We start from the raw sequence: 20,246 nt of genomic DNA, 5'->3' as shown, positions 1-20,246 counted from the left end.
TTGGTTTGCTGCACTTTATTGCTAAGGATGTTATGTGCGTGAAAATTCTATAGTAGCTGGCATTTTTTTTTAAATCTAAGAACCGTCTCAGAAGCATATATATTTGTAGGCTCACTTTACCTTCTCGATTTCATTTGTTTATACTAATAATATGTATCCACGGATTTAGTATTTGGTTTATTTTTTTACCTATTGATATCAACAGTTATAATATCAATAGCAATTTCAACATTTGAAACTTAACTTAAGTTGCATACTATGTGTCACTCAAATGTTAAGATTTTAAATATTAATCTTTATAATATTGAATCATGTATATGTATGGTATCTGTGGTTGTAAATTTTGTACCAACTTATCAAATGATGATTTCAACATAGAATAGCCCTCTTGGAATTAGGCTTGAGTTTCCACTTTATTAGATCAAATTATGTTAAACTCTCAACATGGGCTTCTCATGTTGTACTATTAATTTTCAAGTTTAATTGTAATCCTCTTAAAATTTCCCCTAGGCGACGTCCTTCTCTCTAGGTGATGAAGATAATCCTAGTTAAATAAAACTCTACAAACATATAAAAAACAATTACAGGATCCACTTTGTCGGTGTATATCTTCTGATATCAAGTCAATTATCAATTTTTTAGAGGGATAATGTGTAGATTGGGAAAATTTAGAGAGAAGTTTAGCATTTTCCCTCTTGAGTAATTTTGGCTTACCTTTGAAAAAGGATGGGGGGCTTCTATTTATAACAGACTTTGATTTTATTTGAGTTCTTGTTATATTGAAGGTAAGTGTCATTGTTTTTGTGACACCTTTTTTTTTTGGTCTTTTTGCACTCATGCAGAGTAACCCTTGGACATTCTAACATGGGACAAGCTTGGAATTAGACAAAAATAATCCAATCGCACGAGTTATCTGACATACCAAACAGGCCTTGTAGCGTAATAAGAACAGGGATACCGGATGCCAAATAATTTAGTAAAACAAGGTGGGGTTGGATTAACGGAGATGGTTTAATTGACGATTAGAATATGTTTCTCATGGTGAACACTTCACTTGATCGTAGCCAAAAAGCCTAGATTGTTTGGCTAATATTTAGTGATGTTCACTTTATTTGAGATCAAGTTACAAGACCTCAGGAAGAAACCAAATTAATGGAATTATTGCAAGCTATATATCTTATGATCTTCGATCTCTAAATATAATGCCTGCTGCCACTACTACGTTTTAATAATTTTAGGTTCTTTTACTTCTTCTGAGGTGAGCATTTCAGGTAACTTTATCAGATGGGCCTGCTCACTCATGCTGAATATTTTATATGAACGTTTGAACTTCAACCAATCGGGTTTTTTTGGCTATGTTATTAACGAGCTTTTTGTTTGAAATATGAGTTACTTTCGTTAATCAACCTCGATCCTGTCTATTTTCTGTTCACTCCTCCTCCACCTTCTCATCTGCTTAATTATGTCAAAACTTAGATAAAGACTAGTATACAACGGTTTTAAAGGAAATAAAATTTGACCATGAATTTTAATTTCTTTTTTTCGAAATTGTTGTCATTAGTATGATTGATCAATTGTGAAAGGGAAAAATACATTGACACTCCTATCATGGAGACCTCATATTTTTTAGAAGTGATTACACATATCTCTTTTAGGACACACAAACTTTCTATCTGAAAAAATTATAAGAGTATTTCTATTTTAAATAGAAGTCTATACGACCAATTATGAAAATAAGAGAGTATTTGTGATCATTTATTCAATTTAAGAGGGTATTGGTGTCCTTTTCTCATTGTAAAATTAACATTCATGTGTAAAAAAAATTATTAGATAATTTCATTAATATCATAGTGAGTTAACATAAGAATTTCCGTTGCAAATGACAAAATCAGATTTAGGAGTTGAAAATCATTTGTAGCAAACATATATTACATATATAAGTCTTACATTCTTTTGTAGCGCTTACATTTATTTTAATTCAAAACATACATGATCTACTTCTAAATGTTTAAAAAAACAATAAACTTTTATAATTGTTGAACATGTGCATGCATGTGGCAAATAATTCAAAGTGACAAACAATTGCATGTGGGTAGTATGTAACTTTTGACTGTTAGCATAAAGTTGTTGCGTAAGTAGTAAACATAAGTAAGTGGGAGGAATACAACTTTTAATTTTGGCATCAAAGTAGAAAGTTGACAGAAAATTTAAATTATTTTAATACCCATTATTGTTAATTTTTTGGCATTGTTTGGCCAATAAAAAGAGGATATTATAGCTACCCATTATAAAATCCAAGCGTGCAAGACCTAATAATCAAATTAATAGGCCATACATCTTAATAAACTTATTAATGGGCCTTAAAGCCCCACATTTCTATTTTCCCTTCAATTCATTTGTCTCGAGATTTCGTTAGTACTTCCCTTCAGGTCAAGGTTGGGTTTATTTACTTAGTAATCTGGAACAAAACAGAAGTAACAAGATTGAAGGGCGTCCTAGTCTTTTTTTTTTTTTTTTTTCCTGTAGTCTCTTTCAGTGTTCTAAGTTTAGGAAAAAAATCAGTTTAATTATAAACAGGGGCGGATTTGTTGGACTAGTGGGGACTCAAGTCCCACTGAAAAAAAAAAAAAAAAAACTCCTTTCATATTTATACTCAAGTCCCCTATATATTTACATTTAAATTCTCACCCCCAAGAATTTTACATTCAAATTAAAAGAGTTGGCTTTCCAAACTAAAATCAAGCCAGTAAATATTAATATTAATTTAATTTTTTAAATAACCCACAAGTTCAATAATTTTTTTTTATTAATCTTACATTTGCCAATTCCACCATTAGTCTTGCACCCATAGAAAATTTTTAAATTTTTTTTTCTGCATACGTAAAAGTAAAAAATGTAGTGTCTTGGCGCATAACTCTTCCTATCTCCAAGCCCCCAGTCAATCAATATGTTGTCTCTGCCCCTAATTATAAATAAAATTTAATAAACTGACCTAATTGTCAACATCAAAATTTAAGATTCAATCTTAATTATTCATTTTACTAAAAGAGCATAGGAAAAAAAATTAAGAGAAAATCCTTATCCCATTACCATATATGGGTGTTCAGAATCCAATCCGATCCGTTCAATCCGCTGAATCTGATCCGTATAAATCCAATCCGTGGATTGGTGGATTGGATATAGATTGAAAATTTAAAAATCCGCAGTCGATGGATTGGATATGGATTTACTTTTGTAAATCGGCAGAAATCTGTGAATCCGCAAAATATATATATATATAATTAAAAATTATTATAAATTTAATTAAAAAATTATAAATGTGACATTGCATAGTTACTAAGCACTATAACATATCTTAACCATTACCCAATAATAATAAAAAATAAAAAATAATTAAATATACAAATATAACTTGTAAAAATTATAAAACAAAATAAAAACAAAGTCACACGGACTAGTAAAAGCAAAGTAATATAACGTCAAGTCACCAACAATTTACAAACAAAAAACCCTAAGCTCCCCCGCCGTCACACACACTAGTAACAGTCAATACTGGTTGGATACACTCTCGACACGGATTTAAAGGACATCGGCCGCGCGATTCCGGCGAGAGCAAGCCATCTTCTTTCCTCATTCCATCGAGCCACTTCACATTCACTGGTTCCAGCTGAACAATTTCACTATCACAACCTTCAAGATCGCCATCTGTACGACTTCTCCTAGTTCCCATCGTGGAAGGCTCCGTAATCACCATTTTTCGACAGGCGCAACAGCCCTGGTGAAGGATCAGACTGTGTTTGGTTTCCGAAACTTCGTCATTTCAATTAATTGTGGCTTTATTTGAACAATTAAGCTTGGTGTGTTATATTTTGAAACTATGAACGTATTATTGTAGCTTTATTTAAATAATTAGTCTCGATGTGTTATATTTTGAAACTTTAAATGTATTATTTTAGCTTTATTTAAACAATTAATTTATTTAAATTTTATTCAATTCTAAATTTAATTGGTAGCAAAATTATTTTTATATTAGATTTTTTTATTTCATTAGTTGGAGAGAACTAAAAATTTTTAATTCGAAAACTAATGCGCAAAATGGTGGATTGCATATGGATTGAGTCAAATTGGCATCCGATCCGCAGACTTATGGATTGGATATGAATTGAGTCAAATCCGCATCCAATCCGCAGATGTATGGATTTGATTTGGATTGAATTTTATCAATCCGTGGATTGGATTGGATTGGATTGAAAAATTATAATCCGTAAAATTCGATCCGCGAACACCCCTATTACCGTAGCATCAAAATGACAGCATTATTATGCTCTTTCTAGTGTAATTTACTATATACAGCCCCTATTGCAGCCTGAATACGCAAAACTGTTCTTCCCTTAAGTTTCTAAGTTAAAAAGAATAATTCCACGTTCGAATACGGCTAATTGTCCCTAACACATGACATTTTCTCAGCTGTTTCAAACCAATTTAAAAAAAAAAAATCATATGCTTATACGATTATTATATTAGAGAGATTGGTCAATCAAATGAACCGTCGAGATTGATGGGTTTGTCGAATCAACTCGTCAAGCTCTTTTTAGAATCGGTGGTGTCACTTTCAATTCAAATTGGAGTATAATTAAATCAAAATTATCATATATACGTACCAGCTAATTAAAATAATACCGACGAATGTTCAACAGAAAAATAAACTATGACATTACCAATGGGAAGCTAGGTCAGCAAATGCCGACAAGGGCTAAATTACATGTACTTGAAAGGATTATAATGCACATACTACTTGACTTCCTAAGCTACATTTTGTCTTCACCATTTCATTCTTTAATTTAATTTTATTTTATAGCTTCAAAATCATCGAAATATTTGCTTTCTTCTTGCCTCACCTGCAGTGTTCATACAGAACATCAACAATGGTTTGGAAATTCTCATGCTTTTGTTGCTTCTCCGTAGAGAAACAGGAGATGATCAAGTGTGTATTTTATTTTTTTAATTAAAAACAAAAATTAACGTTTGCAATTTTTTTTCCAACTTATTTATTTTTTTCTCCAATTTTATTTTATAGTACATACAAGCATAGCAAGGATTACCCATGGGAATTATACTCTCTGAAAGAGCTTCTTCATGCAACAAATGACTTTCATAATGATAACAAAATTGGCGAGGGAGGATTTGGAAGTGTTTACTGGGGCCGTACAAGTAAAGGCGACGAGGCAATGATGATGTCTATATTTGTGTTAATTAATCAAAAGGGTCTTTTTTTTTCTTTTTAAATTAAAATTAATAGCTAACTTAAATTGAGTTAATTGATCTTCAGATAGCAGTGAAAAGATTGAAGACGTTGAACGCAAAGGCTGAGATGGAATTTGCGGTAGAAGTGGAGATACTAGGTAGAGTGAGGCACAGGAATTTGTTGGGATTAAGGGGATTTTACGCCGGTGGCGATGAACGCCTTATAGTCTATGATTACATGCCTAATCACAGTTTAATCACTCATTTGCATGGCCGACTGGCTCCTGATTGCTTACTTGACTGGCATCGCCGTGTGAGCATCGCCATCGGCTCTGCTGAGGGAATCGCGTAAGTAAAACATTGCTCTCTCTCAACTTACGAGTTAGCTTCTCAATATACGTTAGGCTTATGAACTTCTACAATAATTTATTTATTTGACACTTTTAATCTTAATGTTACAACATACTTAGGGTTTGTCCATATTTCTTATGAAGGTACTTGCACCACGAGGCAAACCCTCATATAATTCACAGAGATATAAAGGCAAGTAATGTGCTCTTAGATACAGATTTTGAAGCAAAAGTTGCTGATTTTGGATTTGCAAAGCTGATACCAGATGGTGTTACTCATATGACCACTAGAGTAAAAGGGACTCTCGGATATTTGGCACCCGAATACGCTATGTGGGGCAAAGTTTCAGATAGTTGTGATGTTTATAGCTTTGGAGTGTTACTTTTAGAACTAATTAGTGCAAAAAAGCCACTAGAAAAACTCCCTGGTGGAGTGAAACGTGACATTGTGCAATGGGTCACTCCCTATGTCCAAAAGGGTGCATTTGAACATATTGCTGATCCTAGATTGAAGGGTAAATTTAACCGTGATCAGCTTAAATCAATGGTGTTGATCGCGTTGAGATGCACTGACAGCAATCCGGAGAACCGGCCGACGATGACTGACGTAGTTGATTGGCTTAAGGGTGGCTTAGGGAGGAGGACAAAGGATGTTAAAGATGTTGCTGGTGAAGACGACGAAGATAACGACGATAATGATACTGATTTTGAAGAAAGGTACTTTAAAATGGAACAATCCAATATAAGAAGAGTCGCAGGATTTATGAATTAAATGTTGATTTTTATATTGTTTTTTAAAATTTGCGCTTGTGAATTTGTAATGTCATTGTGAGTTCAAGAAGGCTAATAGAAAAATATAATGTTCCAAGCTTCATCGCACCAATTTTTTTTTCCATGTTTTTTGTTGCACTTTAGTGTTAATTTTCTCCTTATTTTGTTAATTGTTCGTATTAAAAGATTTTGTCTCCTCATAGAAATTATTAACATTGTCTTCTTTTGTATATATACGGCAAAAATTTCTTTAAAAAATCTGCAGCTAGACTGTGGTTTGTCGTCAATGTTTGAGCGAAGAGTGGGATCTTCTTAAACCCTATTTTTGTGGCATCATAGTCCATATTCAAATAGATACTATTAAATATTTAAAACCTCATTTAATTCCCAAATTCTTCTACATAAAATTGAAATAACTTTCCTCTACTCATCAAATCAGTTTTGTCTTTCACTCATTGCAGCAATAGCTTTATGGTGGCATAAAATGTTGATTAAGCATTAATCACCCAAGTATTTACTACGGAATCAATAAATTAAAAAGAATATAACAAACACAAAGATTTATAGGTTCATTCTTAACGTGAGAGTTATGCTCAAAACAAGTCATACACTATTGAATCAGAAAATGCTTCAGCAGCGGGACATTCATTAAGCTCGACGCATCCAACCAATGATTAAGATACCATCAGCAATAAATCATTTTGCGATAGAAATTAAAATACGAAGACGAAATCATGGCTCTGAAACACGATTTGATGATTGTGGTCTAATCTTCCGTATGATGCTGGCCATGTATACCAATGCGGGCCGAATTAATCAAACTCGTATTGGGCTTTAAGAGTTGTATGTACTCCTTTAGAAAAGTTGTATATACAAATCATAATTGAGGTGCTTTCAGCTGCACTCAGTTTTGGAATCGATTACTTCGAGTTGGGCCAAGTAGTGTTTCAATTTTGATTTGTAATTTACCGGTAATGCTATATTTAGATTAAAAACAATTATCAAAATATCTTCAGTCAACACATTTAACTGCGATGTTTGCAACTTTGATTTGAAAATTATTATCAAATTATGCACGAAATATACTGACATGTTTTCTTTTCTCTTGTACTTTATAAGGCCCAGTACGGAGAAAGGACATGCCTCCCTCACAAATGAGGATGGCAAAATGCAGATTTGGATTAGGCTTTTTCAAGTCTATTTTAGAGAAAATATAAGGATAGAGATTGGGCCTGGCTCATCGGACTCAAGCCCGGCTTGGGCTTTCAATTATTTTTTAAAAAATTTTAATTGTTCTAAATTTGAAATGATTTAATAATTATTAAGTTGTTATAATAACACTGGATTAAAAACATGAATAAAATAAAATAATAAATATAAAAAATGAATTAAATAAAAACTCGGAGACTTAATTTTTTAATACCAAATTCTTTAATTCAAGCACTTTTTTAATTAATTAACACTTAAAAGATATTTTAATATTATAATTTTAAGTTTTCTAAATCATTATTGATTTATGACTTAGGGATTTAAGTTTTCTTTTTTATTTTAATTAATTATTATAATTTATAATCTTTTTAAGAAAAAAAAGAGGGTCGGGCTGGCCCAACCTTTCCCCACCCTACTCACAGGGGACATAATGGTCCAATGACTTTAATATATAAGATTTATATCTCAACATTATTCACTTAATCACAGAGATAGAGAAAACATGAAGAAGATGTGAAAAGAAATTGCACATATTATAATAATTTTGTTTAATAAGGACATAATAGGTATTAAGATGGGTTTGTTAAGTAAAACATAAATAGTTGAGCTATTAGCACCCCTTTATTTTTCTAATAAAACACCTTTGAGATAAAATTACATTAAAGGACATTTTAAAAAAAGTTAAACCTATTATTGTTTCTCTTTCCGCCACTCCAGCGAAATTTTTACTTTTTCTTTTTCGGTCAACACTTTTGCATTCATCATTCATTCTGCTACTATATTAATATAATCTCTTGCTAATCTCAAGATCGGATGAATATAAAAAGCTTAAGAATTAGCAACCAACAAAAAGGTTTTTGAAGTTAAATACACACAAATTTTTGTAAGGATATCTACAATTCACTCTTGGAAAATTGGTTCATAGACATCCAAAAATAAGAGTTTGGCTTTAAGAATTTTGAGATGAATTTGTTCTATTATTCATAATTGTTTTTTTGTAGTACTGATGAATTTAATTTTATTAAAGAAAGGAATCAAAAAGTAAAGAAACACATAAATTAAAGTTGAAAATTGTAAACTTGTAGGTTATCCTACTCTACATGACAATAACTGCGATAGAAGTAAAAATCTTTTATTTGCAACACCTCATGAATCATGATTACCCAATCATCAGTGCATAAATTTCAAGAACAATCTCTCTCTTTCTCTCTTTTTTAATAGTTTTCTTATAAGTCAATTATTTCCTTAAGGATTGGTTTTAAATTCTAAATTAAAATGTACATTTGATTGAAATTAAAAATGAGAAGACTGATGGAAAGAGAATGAGAAACAAGATACCTGTATTTCGGATTTTAGAAGAGAGAAAGTTATTTAGAATAACTAAAATAATGGTATTTTTGGAATTAAAGAGGGTGTTAATAGTTATGATGAATTTTCTGATATCATTTAATGGGGTACGCTTAATAACGGAATTTTAATGGAATGTAAGAGGGGTGCCAATAGCTCCACTCAAACATAAAAGGGTGAAGATATTTGAACCCATTAAACAATCAAATGACTATTAAAATTTAAAATTTTCACTCTATGAACCTAACCTAAACACCTTACCTAAACACCTAATATAGCATTATTGAACAAAATTATAAATAAATCGAATTTGAGTAAACCCGCCATTTTGGTCTCTTCTTTTATCTTTTTGCTTCTTGATTCTTTATTTATATTCATGAATGACTTAAAGAGGTAGTAATGAGATCAGCCACCGTCGATTTGGTGTTTGCAACTAAATGGTATTGAAAGTACTGTAAATTTAGTGCAGTACGAAGACTTCATAAGAATAGAGCACTAGTTACCAATCAAGCAAGGATTCAAATTAACCATACAAGGAATTACTTGGCCTGGGCAAAAATGTTTATTGGTCGCATCACAACAATAGTGAAAGAAGAAATTCACATTAAATTCATCAGGCCAATCATACAAAATTAGTTTTCGTCCAAAAAAACAACAAAAACAAGCACTCTTAATATATTTAATAGATCCTAAATGATTGAAGAAAATTCATTTGTTAACTTGATTTTAATCCTTTTTTGTTTTAGCAACTCTCGTGATGTGAGACCAATATCTAAAACTCTACAATTATTAGTTCTTTTTTTAGATATTTTTTTATAAACTATTAGGTGCAAAGAGTATTTTAATGGGTTCAAATAACCCTAGCCAACATAAAATTTTAAAGAATGGGTATTTGAACCCACTAAATTCCTTAGTGCACCCTTTTTTGAATTAAAATTTTTATTATGAAAATATAATTTGATCAGTTACTTATTTGTCTTTGTTCTCTCTCCCTCTGTCTCCTTCATGTTAAAATTTATCATGATACATGAAGTAAATAATTAATGCATTTAACTTTACTGTAATCTAAACAAATTGAAAGGATAAATAACTATCATGAAAAAATAAAAAGAAAAGTTTTTGTATCACTTTGGGTCTATTAGAACTTTTTTGGTCAAATCTCATAAGCACAAAGAAGAAGAAGAAGTAAAAACTAATAATGTTATAGTAAAAACTAAGGGAAACATAATTTTTCTTTTTCTTTTTATAGGAACAAAAACATAAAATTGATTTAGTAAGAAAGAATTAAAAAAAAAATTGAAATAGAGAGAAAGTAGTTTAGGATTTAACCATTGTTATAGTAGAGAAAGAAAGTAGTTCATCAAGTATAATTTTTGGATATTTTAGAATTAGTGAATTAAAATATATAATAATTTGATATTTATTTTAATCAAAAAGTGAGATTTAAAAGAAAATTAATGGGTAACACTCAATTTTAAGTTATGGTGATGGATTTGGTAAGTAGTTGAGTTTTATGATTTTTTTATGGGTTTAAATAACTCCACCTTTCACTTAATTAAGCAAGCCCATAATAATAATTATATAGCAAGCCTGGCTTGCCCCTCTATAGATGTCGTAGCTAATTATTAGGGTAATTATTTGATATTATTTACATTTGAAAGTAAATTGTCATGGGATGAGTATAAATACGTAACAATCTGTGTGGTAATCTGTGCAACATTTAGACAACTTCTAGTACAAATGTTGTTAAGTAAGTCTATTGAACCTCTCTAGCTAACCAAACAAGACAATTACAAAAAGACTAGAGAGAAGAAAGAGCAATATGATCGAAGATGTTTTTATTACATCGAAAGAGAAAATTCAAGATAGCTTTCTATAAGAGTGCTCAGGTTGCTTTTGTATGTGTGTTGTTGTGGTGTTGTGTATTGTTGGGGTTGAGCAAAATGGCAAGTGCTAGGCTCTATTTGTAGAATTGCTAGCGTAGGTTTAGATGGTTCCTAGCAAGTGGTGCAAGTTGCCTAAAAATTTAGTTATTTACAAGTTGTAGAGAATTCTAAAATTGGGCCAGGTTTTGTTGTATCTGAGTTGTCCACTTGCTAAGCATGCCATAGCTTGTTAGTTGTACGATGCGGCCCATTGCTGAGTGCATCCCGTTGTTGAGCGGACTTTTATTAAGCGTACTCGTGAGTGCCAATTTAACTTCCGTTTATAGAAAATTTGAGTGGCTCATGACAAAATGCTGCCTTTTTAACAATATTTAGAAAATTATCTCATATTAATTAAAGTTTATTCATAAATTAAATGGTTATGTAAAAAAGTCTCAATTGATGTGGGATAATTTCCCAAATATTGTTAAAAAGTAGCATTGGTTCCACAACGAAAATAAATCAATAATTAATTCAAGATTTTGTGTTCTAGTTTAATTATTGTTGACTTTTTATTATGGTTAAATGCATTAGAAATGAATATACGCAACCGAAAGGATTTTTTTTTTTTTGAGTTCATATTCTTTACATGATTGGGTTTGTGATTTTGACACTACAACTGTCTGGCAAAAATGTGAATGTTTTTTTTTTTAACTGATTAAACATCAGGTTATTGTATTACACAGAGATATATACAACTGCTATGACAGCAGATCATTACACTGATATTTACAATCAGATATATACATGGAACTTATATTATTATATTTTTATTTTATGAAGTACATGCCCAGCCAAATACCCCTCACAAAGGAGGGATGTCTCTACTTCAGTCGCATTTCGTAAGGGAGAAAGACGTTAGAAGAAGTCTCCACATAATTATGTTTAATTTAGGGAGGTTGAGTCCGTGGGGACTCGAACCATTGCCCTCATAGTCATGCTTAACTTTGAGGGCAATGGTTCACCACTGAGCTACAAGCCCAAGTGGCAAAAATGTGAGTGTTATGGTATCATGAGGACTCTTAAGAAAAAAAATAAAATAAAATTTTAATCATGTTGGTCATCATCCATTACAGTCATTAGTCTATGTATATGTCAAAGAAACCCCGTAATAAATTGAGATCCTAAATAATTTCTAGAAGCCCCACAATATCCATCTAGATGATTTTTTTTTTTTTCAAATATGAGAGGAACAGGACGTTTGGTTTTCTAGAATTGCAAGGTTCCTTATATCCCTCAGGTTTTGGAGAAGTCAAATGTGGCCTATAAATTAAGCCATGAAATTATTTTCCATGGAAAAAAATTATGATCAAGGGAGTTTATCCAATAGAGTTGACAACTACACAATTTCAATTCATGGAAATTATGATGAGGCGAGGTATCAATATGTCAAAATAATTGTTCTCTTGGATTGTGCATCGCCATTTTTTTTTTCATTTTGAAAGAACAATCTTTTACTTCACACGTTCAATATATTCGTCAAATTGCGAACCACATATAAATTTTCTCAAGTCTCAAATCTCAATATCCATCTGTATTTGAAAAAGTATAGGCCTTATTTAGTATTGAAGTATTGTACCTTTTAAGATACAGTTGCTGTAAAAAAAACTATAACTATAAAATAATAATTAATAATATGTAGTAGATAATAATTTTGGCAAAATTAATAAAAATATAATAAAATTTTTATCATATAAGTATAAAATTAAATTAACTTAGTTTATAAAGTATAATAGTTTATGTTTACTAAACATTTTAGTACTGTAGTTTAAAAACTACAGCTACCCAAAGAGGACCTTTAACCATAATAACATATTAGAGGATGTTGTATAAAGAATATGTAGATGTATGGATGAATCTATATTAATTTTCAAAATAATATCTCCGAGGACCTAGCATAAGATAATCTAACTAGATTACAATTGAAGAGTTTCAGTTCAATTATATATAGCACGATACGAATGTTCGCGCATGCAATGTGCTTGTTGGCTTGTTGCACTTGACACAAATATTTTTTCTGCTTTTATGTTCTGTGCCGGTAACTTATAGATATGTTTCCTAGGAACCACACAGACAGGTGGGAAATTTTTGAAAAACTTTTTTTCTCAATTATAACTAAAAATTATGTTTATCTTCAATAAAATTTTGATTTGTCCGTGTCGATTTTGAATAATTTATAAAAGAAAGAAAGTAGGTTCATAATTATATTTTCATCACCAAAAACACTTAAATTGAAAATTATTTAAAAATATGGAGAAAAGTCTATATTTTAAGTAAATTAAATTTACCCATTGATTTTGATAGCTAGCTACGCTATCGTATATGTTGAGCTATCTTTGCCATGGAACGCATCGCACCTTAATGAAAAGGCAAATGTTATGTTACATTTCATGTAACATACACATTCTACAACAACCACACAAATTGTGTGGATCCATAATTTATGTGGTTGTTGTGGAGTGTGTATGTTATATGAAATGTAACATAGGGACTTCCTAATGAGAAACATGCGATAATATATTAAAAAATGAGAAAAAAAAGCCATAAGTCAAAATTTCCAATAAAATATTGAGATCTTTTTTTCCAACTTTTAATTTACACCAATGGCATGCACGAGCATGAATGATGAATCTATCTAACAGGGTCTAAAAGGATGAACGGTAAATTAATGTATTTTAAAAAAGAAAAGAAAGAAGAATAATGGTTAAAGGTTTATGGCACCGCAACAGTAGCAACGGTAACAGCTCATAGGAGTACAAAATTCATAACATAAGAAAAAGTTCACTAAATAATTGTAAAAAGAAAGCAGGATAAGTTGGGCAACAGCCTTTAGGCTTCTCAAATCCCAATGTTCATGTTTTTTGCAGTAAAAAGAGACCGAACCTAGTTATCCTACGTGCCCTATTTAAGTAAAGTTAGGACCCCCTACGAATTAGGGAGCCCTTCTTTGTTTTTGAAGGGACTGTAAATTTCAATAATTATATAAAAGAGCATTAAAGAAAGAAAATGAAAAAGAAAAGGGCAGTGCTGGACTGGCTGCTCTGCTGTGATCTGTTAAAGACAAATTAATTGACAATTGACAATGCTTTGGGAAAGCATTTGCATGCAATTATCTCTGCATCCCTCCAACAGGAACATTTAACACAGTAGCCAGAGAGAAAAATAAAAGACTTATTAGCTGGACTGGCCTGTTATGGTGAAAAAGAGAAACAGCCGGCCTAGAAAGTTACTAGGGCTACCACCGAGTAGAGTCGGAGAGAGGTTTCTCAATTCTCAGATGGACATTTATCTGAGTCATTCCTAACGGTTTGTGATGGAATTTAAGAGGCGAGCAGCGAAAAATCCGAAAAAGTTGGTGAAATTAATCCCAAATATTATTTGACTTTTTTACTTTAATTTTAAGGCATTTATGAATATCGGGAGATAGTATACTATTATGCATACATGCATACATACATACATATATATAATAGTATACTAGAGTCCATATATACACACACACATATGTATATATGTATATATGGACTCTAATTTACGCTTCTACAATTTTTTTTCGTTGTACTTCACGAGTTATTATTATGATTATCATGCATGATTATTTAACCTTTAACTGTAAGATAAGCCAGGGATATTTCGTTGTAAATGAAATAAAAAACTCAAAAACTCCAACGAAAATTTTGTGACGTCTTTTGCCAAAAATTTGCAGTAGTACAATATTAGAGTCCATGCACGATCAAAGGTTAATATGATAATAAAGTATGATTATGGTCAAAACACTTGCTATGGAAAACTTGTGAACTAAAATGTAAAATTTATGATGTTGTGTGTGTGTGTGTGTACCGGTTTGTTATTAAAATTGAACTAAAAAGGAGGACATCTTCTCTTTAAAAAAGTTAAACTAAAATTAAAGAAAAAATATATATTTTAATATGTTAAAAATTATGTTTTGTTATTTGTTAATATATTGAATTTTTTTTTTATCATTCTCTCGCTAGAGGATTTCTTTCTCTCTCTATCTCTTTATATGTGTTTGTGTGTGTGTGTGTATTTGTGATGGTATGATGGTCCAGCCTGAAGGTGGAAGCCTTGCAGCAGCAGTAACAAGATAACAAAGGGGAAAGAAAAGCCGTAGCCATACATTGACTCCATGGAAGCAAATCACAAGAGGATATTGCAATTACTCAATAAAATTGGATCAAAACCCGAAATTCATGCTGATCCAGTGACTTCCATAACGCTGCATATATGGTAGAGTGCTAGCTACTGAAAATGATGTAACAAATGTCAGTAGGGATTAATTAAAATATTGGTATGGGAATAATTGTTTATTGAGATGAATCATGAACGTCGCTTGTATTTTTCTTGTCATTTTGAGACCCAGCTGTTGATTGGGCAGCAGAATTCGAGGAAAGCAAAAGGATTCAAAAAAGATTTCGTGGATGCACAAACTCAAATCAAGGCAATCTTGACCCAACCTTTTGATGTTCCAAATGGTTTGAAATTGAATCTTTCGGTTCCATTGATTTTGTTTGCGCGTACATGAATGAATATACACATATGCTATTTGTCTTTTAAATAGATGACAAGTGCTTGCTTTATAAATTAATTTTAACTAAAGAGACAACCATAGGAAAGTCACTTGCTTGACATCATGATCAGTTGATCAATTATTTTATGTTTTCACATATCCGGTAACCCTAACAAAGGATAATTGGTAGTCATTCAATTTGAAAGGACTTGAATGAACTCTGTTTGTTATTAACTATTAGATGATAATTTGAACTACCTTTTTTTTAAAAGGAAAAAAATTCTAAAATGCTTCCAGTGTGTATTTTCTTGTTTGTTTTTTATTTTTATCACACATATGTATACTTTTATATGAATTGAAGAACCATTTTCTTCATGCAACCTTTATGAAAAGTTAATTTTCATGCATAATTGATCATTAATCATTTGTAACTTTTTTTTTTTTCTGAAGGATGGTAATATTGTTTTTTCCCCCTTTGATAGGTCAGTAACAGTCAAACGGAATGTACTAAAACTGGTATTTTTTATAAATGGGGCCTAAAGTTTCATTATGTCGACTTAGAGGGTGACTGACTGTCATTTTCCTTACGAAATGACAATAAGCAAGAAGATACATTAAATGGGCAGCTATTAAGTTACATTAATTGTAATTTATAATTAACTTAAAACTAATTTTTCATAATTTTAAATTATTCAAATAACAATAATTTAAAAAAATATTTAAAAAAAACTATTTTTACGTTATTGTGTAGCTATTGATAATTGGAAACTCTGTTAACTTAATGATCATGCTAAATTACAATAGTTTCAAAATACGTAAAACACACATGTTTTCATAATTTTCGATCGCCTTAAATTATTAGACCGATGTAAAAGCAACCTCCCAAGAAGAATTTAAGTACCAATGCTATGTTTGCCCCGGGTCAAACCCCAAAACCGTGTCAAGCGACACCATTTCATCTATTATTATTATTTTTATTCGCTATGAAACGACGGCGTTTAGGGCTTAGAATAAATGGCAAAGCAAAAGTCATTTCCTTCATTGACCGAAAGCTTCCACAGAACCCAATTGCCCTTTCCTTCATCGACCGACAGCCACGTTCTCCTCATTTCGCCAAAAAGCCCCCTTTGACCAGACAACCACAAATTGATAACATTTTTCATTCTTAATTATTTAATCAAGCTACATTGCATGCCTTCACTATGCTAGCTGTAATGGTAACCCATGTAAATATGGAAAAAGGACAATACTTGGATTATGATAAAATTAGAACATCCTTGGAAGATTGCCAAATACCTGTGAGGAACAAGCCATTCAACAATGTTATCAGCAACAATATTTGAAGCGGCACACGTAAGAATCAATCTTTTGTGAGGGACAATGCCGAAAATCAATATTTTAGGGACAATGCTGAAAATCAGTCTTCCAAGGATAATGTCGAAAACTCATCATTGTTCAAGCTTCCTCTTCGTTTTCTTAAGAGAACGAAGAGGAAGAAGTAAGGGTTCTGCAGCTGGGTTAAACGAAGAGGAAGAAGAAGCTGATGTATCCTAACCAAAACAACTTCGTTCACAGCAAATCAAAACAAAGAAAAAAAACTAAAGCAGAAACGGTGCTGTTAAGAGAACGAAGAGGAAGAAGCAAGGGTTCTGCAGCTGGGTTAAACAAAGAGGAAGAAGAAGTTGATGTATCCTAACCAAAACGACTTCGTTCACAACAAATCAAAACAAAGCAAAAAAAAAAAAAAAATGAAAGAAGAAACAGTGTCGTTTAACAACAAATAAGAACAAAAAAAAAATAGAGCTGAAACGATATCATTTGACGCGGTTTCAGAATTTGACCTAGGGCAAACATCATTTTCCTTTAAGTACTGCGACATAGATATTGAGTGGGACCAATAATAACAAAGAATCATATTCAGCTTGAGATTTCAAAGAAATTAAATAACGGCCACAATTTCTACCTAAAAAATCGAGTTATAACTACAAAAAGGAGGAGAGCTGCCAAAAAAAAAAAATTTGACACACACAAGTAATAGGACATAACTTTTTATTTTATATTATTTTTTAATAACCTTTTATATGGAATCAAATGTCATGAAGCCCCAACCCCGTACAGAATTTTGACATCTTTAATTTTATTATAATTTCATCAATCAATTGGCTCTTCAATTTTATCCATTATTAGCACAAGAGGCACTCAGCGCACTAGGGGTACCAACTACCAAGACATGAATTTTCAAAGTACGCATACACAGATTACAGATGCAGCATAAATTATTGACGCGCGCCCACTGAAACATGAAAATTGTGTCTGAATTAATTATAATACACCAACAAAGCAACAACTAACACGCAAGGAATTAATGTAAAAAGAAACAAGCGAAGAAAAGGATAGGAATTAATTTTTTTTTTTAAAGTAGGAAATTTCATTAAAAAGGTTACATTAGGCCTACGAGTGTGTAGATCAGCTGACATGAGCCTGTTATAACTTAAGTAAGGTTTTCGATTCGAGGATTATGAATGCAGTTATATTAAATACTTATTAGGAGAGCTTTATCATTCTAGTAGTCTTACCCGACTCGAATTTGAATTAATCGAGATCTAATGTAGTTTTCGAATACCAAATGATTTATTATAAAAAAAATTAGTCAAATTACAACATAGGTCACATAAGGTTCCATGCAATAATAAGTACAACGCAAAGTCTTAAGTCTTGCTTAACGCCTAAAAACATTATATTAACTCATTCATTAAGAACTCTTTTGCAACCGAATTGAGAAAACGACTTATGACCCCAACACATGCATGTTCTCTTTATCCGAACTCTAAAAACAAAGGTAATAACAACAATAGAAATATAGAAAAACAAAGGTAAAAAGAAAGTGAAAAAAAATAAGAAACATACATATGTGTATAAAAAGTTACTATGAAATTAAGATGCCACATTGAATTTTGGGAAGATGAAGTGCGGCGTAGTGGCGAATAGAGGTAGAGAGCTAATAAGCTATGGGGGCTAAAAAGGATTGGCGGGCGGGCTGGCGAAGTGATTGCCTTTTGGGCAATGAGTCGTTGGTAGTCAGTGTTACTCTTCACTGCCACCTCTGCGCTGCCCTGCATGCCTTGCCTGCATGCTGCCTGCCTTTTCTCCATTTTCATTTTGCTTTCTTTTTCAACATTTTTAGGGTGTACAAACTAAAACCCCACCAACAAAGTGAGTAAATGAAGATCCTCTGTTTCTTTAATGTTGCCCCATTTGATGGCATCTTACTCTATTTGGACCACGTAGGCATCCATTCTCTAGAGTCCGAATGATGACAACTCCACTCTACTGTTAGACTAATATTTGAAATTTGAATGTAATTATATTATTAGAACTGGTCTAATTTTTTATTTTTTTTAACAACTTCTTTCTTTAGATTTTCAATAATTATTATATATAATAATTTTTCAATCATGAATCTTTGGTCATATTAAAGTCAATGATAAACTAAAAGATTAAAAAAAAAACAGACTCTGTGTAATGTATTTTATCATATCGTATATCAAAATCTATATTTTTTATATCTTTTAGCTTATCTTAACTTTAATATGGTCAGATATCCTTTATTAGATTATATATGTGTATAATAATAATAATAATAATTCTCTAATAAGAACATCCTTATTTTAATAAAGTAAGAATGTTACTATAAAAAAAACACATACTTCAATGCACTAATAGATAAAAAAACACAATCTTCAATATGTTGACATACATATCTCTTTTTTGTATTTTAGTGGTATGATATATATATATATTCTTTCTCTAGTGTGGGTGCCCTCACTTTTTTTTTTTTGGTTTCATACTAACATGCTTTTAAACCATAAAGTTTAATAGAGTCAAGATTTTAACTTTCTTAAACTACATGACTTTATAGTTCATTTATAAATAAGCCAATTAAACTCTACGATTTAAGAGCGTATCCACATTAAAAGAAAATGCGGGCACTCGCACAATATCATCATTTTAGCAAAGTAAAAATATCACTAACATACAAAAAAAAAAATTTATAATCAACTAACATATAAACAATATAATCTCTAATATGTTGAAATGTATATACATATTTTTTTATATTTTAGTGGTGATGCACACAGAGAGTACTCATAGAATTTTGTGTAATTGGCTATGAGATGAATCTGTGAAAACCATGATTTGGTGTAATCATGAAAATACAGAATGACTAAACCAATTAATTCCGCGAATCTATCACCAATGGAATTGCATAATTTAGATTGTCAATCTACTTGTAATTGTTGCTTTAACCTTTTGAATCACATAGAAAAAGGATTATCGCATTTTTTGTTAGTGCTTTTTAGGAGGATTGACTTAAAAATTATATAATTATAGTTATGAAGTTGAGATTCATCGATTATTTGATGAAATTTTTTTAATAATTTTATTTTTTATAAAGATTTTATTTAAACATCATATTTATCACCAAAATTAATTTTATTTCATAATTATAATTTTTATTTTATAATGATTGTAGTATAAAAGTCACAGCACCATAATATCAAACGAACCCTTAAGAATAAAATTTACTACTAAAACTTATTCCATTCAGAAAATTTTCACCAACATTACTAGGTCCTACATATATAGATTATATACCATAATCCAAATTTAAAATAATGAAAAGTTACAAAGTTTTCTTTACGTTTTTTTTTTCTATACTCCACCCAAAAAAGAAAAGATAAAATAAAAGTCAAGAAGGGCCAAAGTTCTAGAGTAGTGAGTCATTGGAGCAGAGCCATAGAGTTGATGTGTCCACATCTAACCTCTTCTGAGTCCAAATTCCAAAATACGCTCTCGCACTCACTCGCAGTC

General features: G+C 31.2%; 1 protein-coding gene across 1 annotated transcript; it reads left to right on the top strand.

Moving 5' to 3' along the window:
* The first annotated feature begins 4,818 nt into the window (after positions 1 to 4,818).
* Positions 4,819 to 6,465, top strand: LOC102629808 (PTI1-like tyrosine-protein kinase At3g15890). The gene is made up of 4 exons (XM_006490396.3): positions 4,819 to 4,984; positions 5,078 to 5,225; positions 5,330 to 5,592; positions 5,739 to 6,465. Exons 1-4 carry the CDS (start codon positions 4,926 to 4,928, stop codon positions 6,364 to 6,366), a joined length of 1,098 nt encoding a protein of 365 aa, XP_006490459.2. The 5' UTR covers positions 4,819 to 4,925; the 3' UTR covers positions 6,367 to 6,465.
* Positions 6,466 to 20,246: the final 13,781 nt, after the last annotated feature.

Source organism: Citrus sinensis, chromosome 9 (assembly GCF_022201045.2).
Source record: "Citrus sinensis cultivar Valencia sweet orange chromosome 9, DVS_A1.0, whole genome shotgun sequence".
Classification (NCBI taxonomy): domain Eukaryota; kingdom Viridiplantae; phylum Streptophyta; class Magnoliopsida; order Sapindales; family Rutaceae; genus Citrus; species Citrus sinensis.
Note: the sequence above shows the minus strand (reverse complement) of the source record. Positions and strands in the feature narration are given on the sequence as shown.

What these genes read in the sequence shown, in the direction of transcription:
- LOC102629808 (XM_006490396.3), top strand. Translation starts at nt 4,926, where the DNA reads ATGGTTTGGAAATTCTCATGCTTTTGTTGCTTCTCCGTAGAGAAACAG. An exon ending in GTACAAGTAAAGGCGACGAG is followed by an intron (nt 5,226 to 5,329) that starts GCAATGATGATG and finishes ATTGATCTTCAG; the next exon opens with ATAGCAGTGAAAAGATTGAA. An exon ending in GGCTCTGCTGAGGGAATCGC is followed by an intron (nt 5,593 to 5,738) that starts GTAAGTAAAACA and finishes TTTCTTATGAAG; the next exon opens with GTACTTGCACCACGAGGCAA.